This window comes from Mizuhopecten yessoensis, unplaced genomic scaffold (genome assembly GCF_002113885.1).
Source record: "Mizuhopecten yessoensis strain PY_sf001 unplaced genomic scaffold, ASM211388v2 scaffold716157, whole genome shotgun sequence".
Lineage (NCBI taxonomy): Eukaryota > Metazoa > Mollusca > Bivalvia > Pectinida > Pectinidae > Mizuhopecten > Mizuhopecten yessoensis.
In genome coordinates this window covers 74,369-87,372 of record NW_018479976.1, presented here as the reverse complement: position 1 = coordinate 87,372, position 13,004 = coordinate 74,369, and the positions used below count along the sequence as shown (strand labels likewise).

The 13,004-nt window shown below is 37.9% G+C and overlaps 1 protein-coding gene across 3 annotated transcripts in view; it reads right to left on the bottom strand.

Annotated features, from left to right (window-relative positions):
- LOC110441880 (DIS3-like exonuclease 2) overlaps positions 1–13,004 on the bottom strand; it is a 43,640-nt gene that overhangs the window by 10,805 nt on the left and 19,831 nt on the right. For all 3 annotated transcript variants that reach the window (XM_021485160.1, XM_021485161.1, XM_021485162.1), the window contains 9 exons: positions 11,479–11,632; positions 10,097–10,209; positions 9,476–9,583; positions 9,164–9,232; positions 8,458–8,565; positions 4,106–4,242; positions 3,834–3,957; positions 3,372–3,431; positions 2,895–2,981 (listed from right to left, as the gene is read on the bottom strand). In XM_021485160.1, coding sequence (XP_021340835.1) covers positions 2,895–2,981; positions 3,372–3,431; positions 3,834–3,957; positions 4,106–4,242; positions 8,458–8,565; positions 9,164–9,232; positions 9,476–9,583; positions 10,097–10,209; positions 11,479–11,632 — 960 coding nt within the window. The remainder of the gene's footprint in view (positions 1–2,894; positions 2,982–3,371; positions 3,432–3,833; positions 3,958–4,105; positions 4,243–8,457; positions 8,566–9,163; positions 9,233–9,475; positions 9,584–10,096; positions 10,210–11,478; positions 11,633–13,004) is intronic.

Here is a 13,004-nt window from a genome sequence, read left to right as displayed (position 1 = left end):
GTATACAGCCATCTAAAACCAGAAAATAGTAACATGTAAGGAAAGGTATACAGCCATCTAAAACCAGAAAATAGCGTCATGTAAGGAAGGGTATACAGCCATCTAAAACCAGAAAATAGTAACATGTAAGGAAAGGTATACAGCCATCTAAAACCAGAAAATAGTAACATGTAAGGAAAGGTATACAGCCATCTAAAACCAGAAAATAGTAACATGTAAGGAAAGGTATAAAGCCATCTAAAACCAGAAAATAGTAACATGTAAGGAAAGGTATACAGCCATTTCTAAAATAAAAACCAGAAATATGTCAGAATGACATGAAAGTCACCCCATCATTCTGTGTGATCATTTTCCGATAAATCATTGACCAAGCTACAAGTAACGGATATATTTCCACCTGTCAATCAAAATGGTAAACAATTACCAGGTGTAAATACATACATGCTGTTCAGGTAGCCATGCCAACACATGAACTTAAGTAAGAAAGTATGTCGCAAATATAATATTAGCATTGACTGACACCTCGAATACGGGGAGATCTGCGCGCTGACACTGTCACCTGGCATGGGCAGAACAGGTAACGTTAATTGGAATATAACGATGTTGTTTTCACAACAATAAGTTTCAGAAAAGATTCAATCTTATATACAGATAAATCTTCTACTATTTTTTGTTATGAAATACACTTTTCCAAGTAGTTTTCTGATCGTCTGCAAATCCGACTGAATCGGTCATCGATATCGGCAGAATGTGTATGCTGAAAGGCAGTCATTCCGACGAGGACCGCCAACAGCGGAATTCGCGAGACATGAAGAACACCAAACAGTTGTGATTTCAGCAATTCTCCTTCGAAAAGAAAAGATCGGAATGTTTTTGGCTGTTTTGAACCCGTTGATATTTAAATTTCAAACTCAAACTTTTATCATTATCGGTTCAATTTGCATGGATGTCAACCTTGTAAACTCCTGCCGGTTAATAGTACCTCGCCAACTTGACTCTTTGCGGTACACAAACTTGCTAACTTCGCCACTTTACCCATGTCGTTTTGACACATTCCTACGGTCAAGATTGAAGAGTTCAGGATGATTTTACCCAAGAACGACATTTTAACCACAGAGTGATAAATGCGATGCAATTCTTCGTTATGTTTCCCCGATACGTGGTACAGTATTAATCAATTCACAAGGTAACGTCCTGAAAAGTTGAGCTTACTTTACTTGAGTTTATTTATCCGATTCTATAGTATTATATGACTTTAACTTGCAACTTTTCGTAATTGTTAAATTGGCAATGCAGTCAGGGATTATTCAACGAAATTTAGCAGTTTTATTGCTGCAAGCATATTTCAAAACATTTCCGAAAATCCTAGAAAAGTTTACGAGAAATGGTCGCGACCAAGGACTGGATTTGGATTGTTCTTGAGTATCGTGTACACCCCTTTCTTGACACTTCATTTTCCCCTTAAAAAAGTGTGCACTATACGCAAATATTAACGGTAGTCGTTGGTCAGACACAAAATATCTAAATCAGTCAATAGCAATTTATAATACGACAGTTTACTCCTTCGGTAACCTCAAAGGTGACTGATTCATACTCGGAACATCTTTAGTTTATATGTAATTCCCGTGGGAAATTTGGAACGACTTTAGGTTTCATGCTATTCCTTTTTAAAAAGGAAATCGATATCTGAGTTATCCAAGAGCTTGTAATTAGCGCCTGGTATATTCCGACAGAAGCAAGACACTTAACAACAGCCCAATAAACAGAGGTCAAAATCTGGGACTGAAACCAAAATTAATAGTCCCCACTGGGGTTCCCCCAAGGGTGACTAAAAATCTGAGATAATTTGATATCCAGTTAAAATTAAGAGAAACATTTGATACCAACACAACCTGTTTTAAGTTTCATCAACCCAATACCTGTTAAATATTTCAACACTATAATAAAGTTTTTGTTTTTTTTCATTCCATACCTTGATTTATAGATTTTATCACTTCACTATCTACTATAGGTTTCATCACTCCCATAACTACTATAGGTTTCATCACTCCCATAAATACTATAGGTTTCATCACTCCCATAACTACTATAGGTTTAATCACTCCCATAACTGCTATAGGTTTCATCACTCCCATAAATACTATAGGTTTCATCACTCCCATAACTTCTATAGGTTTCATCACTCCCATAACTACTATAGGTTTCATCACTCCCATAACTACTATAGGTTTAATCACTCCCATAACTGCTATAGGTTTCATTACTCCCATAAATACTATAGGTTTCATCACTCCCATAACTTCTATAGGTTTCATCACTCCCATAACTACTACAGGTTACATCACTCCCATAACTACTATAGGTTACATCACTCCCATAACTGCTATAGGTTTCATCACTCCCATAACTACTATAGGTTTCATCACTCCCATAACTACTATAGGTTTCATCACTCCCATAACTACTATAGGTTTCAGTGTATTTGTGTGGGCCCTTGCCGTGTGTGTAGTTACACATGTCAATGTATGTCCTTTATGAATAAATATGAAAACCAAATTTTGGAAGTTATACATAAAAATATATAAACCTACAGATCTAGCTAATATATATGGTAACACATGATAAAACCAAGGTTATATAAGTTCTGTAACGAAATCATATTTAATGGGTTTTTTTATTTCTATCAACTGCCATCACACTCTGTTCGTTCTACGTGCACACAGATGTGCACAAACTTTCATCACCCTGTATTTTATTGGTCATACATGGTGTACAAATCGTTCACACACGGCACATCTTGTGACATTGTGCAATTCCACAACTATAGATATCCTGTATATATAAATCCTGACTATACACCACTGGCTGAGGATCTTTGATAAGGAGGTACTAACCTGCATTGGTTTGGAGCACATCGCTAATAGCACCTGTAACTTTCCTCTTGAATGCAAGTCTTCTCTACAGATATCATCCAGGCTTTTCTATAAAAACAACACACAAAGGTCTCTTAAATATAAACTTTTTTTATTTTACAACAATTATAAAACAAGTTATTTCAACTTATACTAATCACTCTTGTTAGCCCGGATTTTAGCGTGCATGGGGTCTTAATGTGGGAGGAAACCGGAGTACCCGGGGAAAACCAATGTGGTCAGGCAGGTGACCCCATACCTTTTCAAATCCGATTGGGGAATTGAACCCTGGACGCCTTGGTGACAGGTAAGTGTGCTATCCACTGCGCCACCCGACCACCCTCTTTAATGTCAGCAGTTACTTATACTTACTGAATTCACAAACTGTTCTGACGATGGGTTGTTACACACCTAAGGAGGAATCTGATGACATATCAGTCCCTACACCAGATAACATACCTGTAGTGATCCTGAATTTGTGAAGTCCAGTGGTACCCCCAGGATTTGGCTTTGCTTTTCCTACAGGTAAAACAACGTGGGATTATAAAGGCACAGATCTATGCTTGTTATTGCCAGAAAATCACTGTTTTTCACAAATAGGCAAGAATATGTGTGGAGCTTCAAATTTTAAGAATTCATAAATCTTAACAAATTCATTAGATTATAATCAAATTTTGATGTTTCGAATTTTGTTCAGACCGCTAACAAAAATTTGAAACATTGAGACTTTGTTTCTTGAATATTGAACATTGAACATCTTTGAGATCCTGTATTAGCATACTATAAGATTGAATGTGATTGTTCAGAGACTGAACACATGGCAAGAAATATAATTTGAAATCTATACCTGTTTGACCAGGTCAGCTAATTAACAACATTGTCGAACTATTTCAGCAAGCAGAATTGTTTACATAAACATACCAATTCAAGAGCCATACTTGAGTTAGGTTCAGGGTGACGCCGCAGCATTGCCTGTTCTGGCAGACATCTGTTGATCTTATGAGCAACAGCCATGTTAGCCAGTAACATAAATTCCTCCACAAGCCTGTACAAACGACAGAAACTATTAGTGTAACCCACAAACTACCGTTAATACCTTTGTGACTTTATACAGGTGATGAAGGAGCTCTATTTGATGATGATGATGGAGGATTGAGTTCTGAGATACAAAGGTGACAAAGTGTGACACTCACCTGTTACTGTCCAGTTGCTCGTGTGTATGATAGCCATTAGGCATGCCTGTTTTGTCGTCTAAGTTAAAGGACAATTTCACCTGGTTTAAGTTGAGAGCTCCATCTTCCTTCCGTTTCTTTCTCAGATTTACTGCTACCTGTTAACAAATCAAACTAGTTCTATGAATGGCTACCCTAAAGTTATTTCTATGTTTGTAGATATATGCAAAGTCCTCACATCAGGACAAACTTTGGCATCAAAAATGAACCAAGGACTATAGACTGTGTTTATAGAGGGATAATAAATAGATTGGGCTGAATTCAGGTACAAGAGTAACAAAGAAACGTTGCTCATTAGAAAAAGCTAAGATCTCATACATGACCAAACTTGGAGATGAACTTAACAATAATAGAAACTTAAGCCCCCAGGATTGACAGCGAATTGCAAAGCAATTCTTCAAACAAACTTCTGACTGTCAATATCCTCCAATCTGTCATAACAACACCAAGCTTTTTACTGCCAGGGAAAAGACGGAAGCCTTCAATAGTTTCTTCTGTGATCAAGCGACTATCAATGATCAACATATGACACTTCCTCCAAATCAATTACCGGAAACTTTGCTAGATAATATACATATTTCACCTACTGATGTGTTGGATATGCCCTGAAACTTATCAATGCCAATAAAGCCTGTGGCCCTGACTTAGTAAATCCTAGACTGCTAAAAGAGGCTAGCGCAGAACCGGCTATATCATTATCAAACTTGTTTAATTCATCTCTATCTCTTCATGAGTTCCCTGAAGTTTGGAAAACTGCAAATGTAATTCCAGTTTATAAGAAGGGAGAGAAATCTCTAGTAACAAATTATAGACCAATTTCTCTTTTAAGTTGTATAGCAAAGTAATTGAAAAATGTATCTTTAAATATATTTATAACTTTCTGAGGGAAAATGGCTGCATTACACCCTTTCAATCTGGTTTCAAAAAATTCTTCTATATTTCAATAAACTGATATTGTAAGTACCTTTTTCCAAGCGGTTGATAGTGGCAAGGAGGTTCGGGTGGTGTTTTGCGACATTAGTAAAGCCTTTGATAGAGTGTGGCACAGGGGTTTAATACACAAACTTAAGCAAAATGGTATTTCTGGTACATTATTATCTTGGTTTGTGAGCTATCTCGATGGACGCAGTCAAAAAGTAATTGTTGAAGGGAATTCATCGGATAAAGGGAAGCTACAGGCAGGTGTTACACAAGGCTCAATACTAGGGCCTCTTCTGTTTATTATTTATATTAATGACATTGTTAATAGTATAAATGCTAGTATTCGTTTATTTGCAGACGATATACTTCACTTTACATCATAGTTGAAAATCCGACTCGCTCAGCAAAGTTACTAAATTCCGACTTGACTACTTTAAGTACCTGGGCACAGCAATGGTTGGTAAACTTTAACCCAAATAAAACTAAAAGTATGATTCTATCTAGGCAACGTGTCAAAGTCGATCATCCTCCATTAATAAGGAATAATACACAAATAGTACAAGTCAGTAGTCACATGGGATAACCATTGAAGAGAGCTGCTCTTGGCATTTACATATTGACAACATACTTGGGAAAGCATGGAAGAGAATTGATATATTGAGATCACTGAAATTCCAACTAGATCTGAGATCTTTAGAAACTATGTTCTTTTCTTATATTAGGCCTATCCTAGAATATGCGGATATTGTCTGGGGTAACTGCAACCAACAGCAGATTCTTGATCTAGACAAGAGGCCCATGGGCCTTAACGGTCACCTGATATATTTATACAGAGAGTTGATTTTGTTTTTAACACGAACAGAAATATTATTCAAAGTGACAAAAAACAATAAAACCACCTTATTCAATATCTAGAATACAGATTTAAGACTAAAAAGTATTTGAAACTAGCACCTCTGATTATAAACAAGGAAAATTAAGAAATGTTAGCACACTGACTCCTTTGGGCCCCACCCTACAGCCCGTGGGGGTAGGGCTGGCTCAAAATGTTCATAGTATCAAACTGTCATCTCAGGGTTATAATTCGAATCAAGTTATTAAAATGTAATATTCAAAGTATCAGTTGCCATTATAAACCATAATAACACGCCCCCCCCCCCCCTTGGAAAAGAAGATTTTAGAAATTTCAGTCAATTAAACCCTTTTTGGACCCACCCATCAGCCGCGGGGGGTCAGTCAGGGCTCATATATGCATACCATCAAACTGCTATCTAATACTGATAATGCTAACCCAAATTGAATTACTTCCAATGGAACTTAAACCGAATCTTGGTCCAAAATGTGATTTCCCTATATAAACTAAAGTAAAGTTTACCCCCTTCCCCAGGGGTAAACGTGAGACCCCAGGATCATGAAATTCACAATTTTGGTAAAGCACCTTAAGACCCTTCCATCTATGAAGAGTATTTGATTCTACCATATCTGGGTCTTGAGAAGAAGATTTTTGAAATTTTAGTCAATTTGACACTTTTTAGCCCCGCCCGTCAGGCCCCCGGGGGCTGGGTACCAAACCTTCCACTAATTTTTTTGACCTTTGGCCATGGAAGGGTTCTGCAAAATTTCATTGAAATTGGTTCAGGGGTTTTGGAGAAGAAGCTGAAAATGTAAATTGTTTACGGACGCATGACGGACAAAAGGCGATCGCAACAGGTCACTTGAGACTTTGTCTCAGGTGACCTAAAAAGATACAAACTGAAGCAGCTCGTACTGTGACAGGTGCAACCAAGTCAGCGTCTTCCCTTGTTAATGAAACCCAATGGGAATCATTGTCCTACAGGAGATATAAACATAGGATGCAAGCTATGTACAATCTAGTCCATGGACTTGCTCCCCCTTATTTACGAAAAATCACCTACCCCCATTTACCAGCTCCACTCAAGGTTACAATTTAAGATCATATTTGAATATGCAACCTCCAAATAGCAGAACCAATATCTTTATGTCTTCTTTCTCTCCTACAGCCATCCGTGAATGGAATTTGATACCTGAACATGTTAGAAATAACCCAATTAAATCTCCTTTTTCCGTTACCTTAATAGGAATAAGTCTAAGATACCCGATTACTATTACTTAGGCAAACGGCGTGCCCAGGTACTTCATACAAGGCTTCGAAATGAATGCAGCTCATTAAACCATCATTTATATAATAATCATGTTTCAGAAACCAGCCTGTGTTCCTGTGGTTGCATTGAAACCACTTCTCACTTTCTCATTGAATGTAGGAACTATAACACAATTCGGGCCGAAACCATAGCAAAGTTAGGGGTAATCGTGGACATCAGGAAGTTATATATTATTACATGGTGATCCAAACTTGTCTTGCAATGATAATACAGAAATTTTTAATCAAGTGCATAGGTATATAATTGGAACAGGTAGATTTGGGTGAATGCATGGGTTTCCATTTCATTTCACTTCATCAACAAATTAAATCCCCCNCCCACCTTTCCAACTTTTACCCACCACTCTAGTATCTATGCTCTAAAGTAAATTTATTAACATTATTCTCTAAGTGCTGCTAATCATATTACCTATTATTTCAAATGGTCGGCCTTGGTTGTTAAATTAGCTATATCAGTTGAATTTATATAATTATTGATGTTATTTAACCTGCCTGTGTTATACTGCAATCTTCTCATTGTTGGGAGATGGCTTAATATAAGAGCCAACTCTTGTTGCCAGATCCCTGACATCACATTATGTAAAAAATTATATTATGTACTGCATATTTGTAAATAAAATATTGTTTAAACTGAATGGATTCCAGATGTTGCACTAGATAGACCATGGTTCGCTGTGGTGTTCCCATTAAGATGGGCACACAATCCCCAATTCTGCAGGAGGTCCCCACAACAGTTGCCCCTTACACCATGCAATGGGTAACAGCAGGGTTATTCTTGTCTCAAACTCAGTCCTGGGCCCGTATTCATGAAACCGTTCTCATGCTCAAGCATGGATTTTGTGCTCAAGTCTAATTTCTTGTTCCAGTTATAAATTATTTCAAAAAAAAAAAATGTTTAAGTTTTGGGCAAAAATTGAAGAGACTTATAGCCAAATACTGTTTTCAATATTTAAATTTAACTTTTGATCATTGACATGATTCTGGTGAGTTACAAGAAAGCTTCCTTGAGCACAGAATCCATGCTTGAGCATGAGAAAGGTTTCATGAAAACGGGCCCTGGAATGAGGGCTTTTGGAGGTTTGTACATGGTAAATGTTATATGTATTTAATTTGTTGAAGAGCGTGACTCCTTTTAACTTATATTCAACATTTAGTTCGTTTACCAGGTTGAAGTTCAGAACTTCTTTTTATCTACATCTGTTGTAATCACCTTGTTTAAGTCCAAGACCTTTTCCTTTATCTGAGCCACACTAAAAGGGGAAGATATTGGAGGAAGTTCTTCGGCAGTCCAGTTCTTATGTGGATCATCTATAAACCCCTGTAATAAGAATAGAACACTTTCATGTCTCCTTTTATCATATGAATACCGTGTTATGCAGTGTCATAAAGCCATCACATAAATTAAGTTTATGTAAGGTGTGTAATAAATCTAATATTACGGAAAACTTATGACAGATTTTCTAAATATGTATGGTAATATAACAGCTTCATGTATCCTTATATGTACAGTAATCAAACACCTTCATAGGGCCTTTCTCACCTGGCTTTACTAAGTATTGAGCTATATCCTCATCATTTTTACATTTCCTATTGAAATTTCTCTCTGATAATTCTCATTGTGATTTCTCATATCATAATTTTCCACTGAAATTTCCTGTTGATATTTCCTATCACAATTTCCTATTGTGATTTACCCTTGAGCATTCTCATTGTGATTTCCCATTGAGGATTCAGAAACACTTACCCGAGCATGATCATAGCGCAATAACAACATGAGCATGATCTTAGCTCAATAACAAAAATTTACCTGAACATTACTTAGCTCAATAACAAAACACTTACCTGAACATGACCTTAACCAGCAATAAGACACTAATAACCTGAGGATGATCTTAACTCAATAATAAAACACTTACCTGAGCATGTTGGTAGCTTAGCTTCACACATGACCGGATCACAGATTTCCCAAACCATTCCTTAGAGATCTGTAACAATAAGCAAGGGTAAGTCACCAAGAAAGCTTACTGTAACTTGAGTCCAGGTGTAAAAATATGTTTCAGACTTTCAAATTAGTACACAATGTTCAATTTGTACAAGTTTTGGCACATTTCCAATGTCATCTTTAGTCAAGAACTAACCAGCATTTTTGGACTATATTGATAGATAGATAGACACTGTCCACAGTTTTATCTCTCTTGGCATTCAGCCAGGTAAGCTGACAAATTTACCTGTCCTTCGGCAGATATATTCCAGACAACGGAGAAGGCCAAACGATCCTGATCAGGATTCAGACTGCAGAGATCTTCACAGAGAACACGTGGCAGCATTGGAATGACCTGTCAACAAATACTAACACTCAACACCATATAGACCATACAAGCCTCAGTAGTAGCTTGATATGCCATCTACACAACTAACCCCCATCCTGTTATAATGTCTACTGGTGTCCATCACCTTGTTTGGCAAGTAGACGCTAGTAGCCCTCTTTCCTGCTGTGTTTTAGAGGCATCCCTTACCAAACGTGTTTGGCAGGTAGACGCTAGTAGCCCTCCTTCCTGCTGTGTTTTAGCGGCATCCCTTACCAAACGTGTTTGGCAGGTAGACGCTAGTAGCCCTCTTTCCTGCTGTAGTTAAATTTAGAGGCATCCCTTACCTTGTTTGGCGACACCAGTAGCCCTCTTTCCTGCTGTAGTTTAATTTAGGGGCATCCCTTACCTTGTTCGGCAGGTAGACACTAGTAGCCCTCTTTCCTGCTGTAGTTTAATTTAGAGGCATCCCTTACCTTGTTTGGCAGGTAGACACTAGTAGCCCTTTTTCCTGCTGTAGTTTAATTTAGAGGCATTCCTTACCTTGTTTGGCAGGTAGACACTAGTAGCCCTCTTTCCTGCTGTACCATCTAAGGGTGTCTCCTCATGCAGGAAGTAGGTGACATCAGCAATGTGAACCCCAACATCAAATGTTCCTACCATACAAAAAAGCAAATTTTCTTAATTTATTTGAAATGCTTCTTTGGCAGCAATAACATGAGGTTTTGGCCTCTGACCAACTGACCTTGAAAGTGTCTCAGGGTCATTCATTTGAACAACTTGTAGAGTATTTGATGCCAGCATATCTTTGCCTGAAGAAGACGGTTGAAATTTAATCAAATAGCCCTGCCCCTCAGGCCCCCGGGGGTAACAACATTTGAATTCACCATTTTGTCTGTAGCCAACATTGTCTCTGCGAGTATGTTCTCCATTCATTTATTCATTCATTTAAACAAACTTAGTAGCCCTTCATCTCGGCATGCTACTTGCCAGATATCATCACCCTTGGGCTTTTGGTTGTTCAGAAGAAGTTGTTTGAAGAGGAGATACACTTTCCACAGTAAGGAGTACTAACTCATTCTCCTTGTTTTCCCTTACATGTATCATACCAGGTTGGACTCTCTTGGACCAGGGATGCTCCATGCCCTATTTCGCCCACAACCACTATAGCTTTCATCACTCTTAAATTAAAACATTTCATGTTACCCACTAGTGGGTTACACTTTGGGCCCAGTGGCTTGAACAGTCGTTAAAAGTTATTGACAAATCAAACTTTCATAAAATAGCATGATGTCATATACAGGCCCCAACTGAGAACCAAGCTTAGTTCTTAGTTAATCAGAAGGGATACCATTCTATCAAAGTGCAGATGACATGTGATGATGAAGGTATACACGGATTTTCTTTAATTGTGACATCATGATTCATGATTCACAGTTTTTCCAATTGGATAACAAAAATAATGCATTTCCAAGGGAAACAGGGTTTTCTAGATACAATATAAAGGTTATGGGAGAACAGGGTCCTCTCGGTAAACCTCGTGTCTTTACACAATTTGAAAATTAGCTAAATCAAGTTCCATAAACAGGATAGCCAACCATTACTCATTTGGGAATATCTATATCTCTTCTACAAGAGGTTTTTTTCAAATGTTTTCAATTTATACCTATAGCTACCCGTTTGGGCCCCGACCACCTAAGGAGGGACCAATACTCAATAAACCACTGGATTCCCTTTGACCAAGGATGACCCGTGCCAAATTGGGTAGCATTCCTTCCTCCAAAGTTCAGGAGTAGAATTTTTAGAGTTAATCATTTGAAACAAACACTGACCACAGATAAAGGACACTGCACCATGGCATACACTCAGTTGGTCCTTTGGGCATGGACATTTAAGAATAAAACCATCCTAACATGTCATCTTACCATCAGGAAGTTCTTCTATAGAAAGGGCATCGTCAAGGTCCCTGGCTGTGGACGGGTCAATAGTAAACACACACATGCTCCGGAAATCTCTGCGTTTAGCGATCTCAGTTTTTGGGATCTGCCATGGAACATTTACGGTAAGGCTCCCCAGATCCTGTAACACAATCAAACCTCTTGATAGCAGGAGTTATTTGTCAGAGGAAAACTCAATATGCATAGAAAAATTGTACCAGCACTGTTTTCCTATGAAAATGAACAAATTCTAGTGTGAAGTTGAAAGTATGTACATGTTTGTAAGATTCTAGATCCTATCAACGGGTAGACTAGATGGGTGGGTTGACCACATTGGAGGATCTGCAAATATGTATATCAAACTCCCATTCTGGAACAGACTTGTTTTGGAAGGAAATGGCAGACAAAAACTCCACAACAGAAAAGCCATGTTCAACTAGATTTGCATTTGCTGTGTTAAGCATAGCTCATTCAACCTGCAACGTATGTTGAAGAAAAGACAGACTGACTGGAGGCAAAAGTAATCAAAAGCTTTATGTCAGCTAAAGCTGACGTAAACAATAACTGTTGTGATTAAAACCATCTATAATGAATTTTACAGTCTGCTTCATCACTGTCATATCCCCACTGTATGATAATCTGTGGTACAAACTTATTGCAACTGAAAATCTTAATATCTAAACAAGCAAATTCGTGAACTTCGTGAAATTCATATTTCCCACTTGCTAGTGTGTATTAGGTAGTCTGTTTTATCCTTATTAAATATGCACTAATGGAACTCAGCCGATACATGTCATATGTATGTGTATAACATAACAATTATTACGGCACTTATTGCACGGAAACCAAGTAGACAATCACAGGTGTGTAATCTAATTAAGTATGCATAAATATGCAAAGATCACAATCAAACTCATCCTCAAACATGTTAATTCCTCAACTCACTGTAATCAACAGCAATTATCGTATTGTTCTTAAATCTCTCGACCAACTTTCATACATTTTTTTTAGATGGAGACAAAATTAGGGAGGGGGCTTAATTGCAGGCACCCATCCTGTTCCAAGGACATTTACCAAAGTGTGGAGGGGGCTTATTTGCGAAGGGGGGGCTTATTTGCGGTAAAATACGGTAGTAAAGGATGTGTATACTAATATACCCCCTACTCCACTTACAGATGGACCAATATACCCCCTACTCCACTTACAGATGGACAAACATACCCCATACTCCACTTACAGATGGACCAATATACCACATACTCCACTTACAGATGGACCAATATACCCCCATACTCCACTTACAGATGTACCAATATACCCAATACTCCACTTACAGATGGACCAATATACCCTATACTCCACTTACAGATGGACCAATATACCCTATACTCCACTTACAGATGGACCAATATACCCCCATACCCCACTTACAGATGTACCAATATACCCTATACTCCACTTACAGATGGACCAATATACCCCCATACTCCACTTACAGATGGACCAATATACCC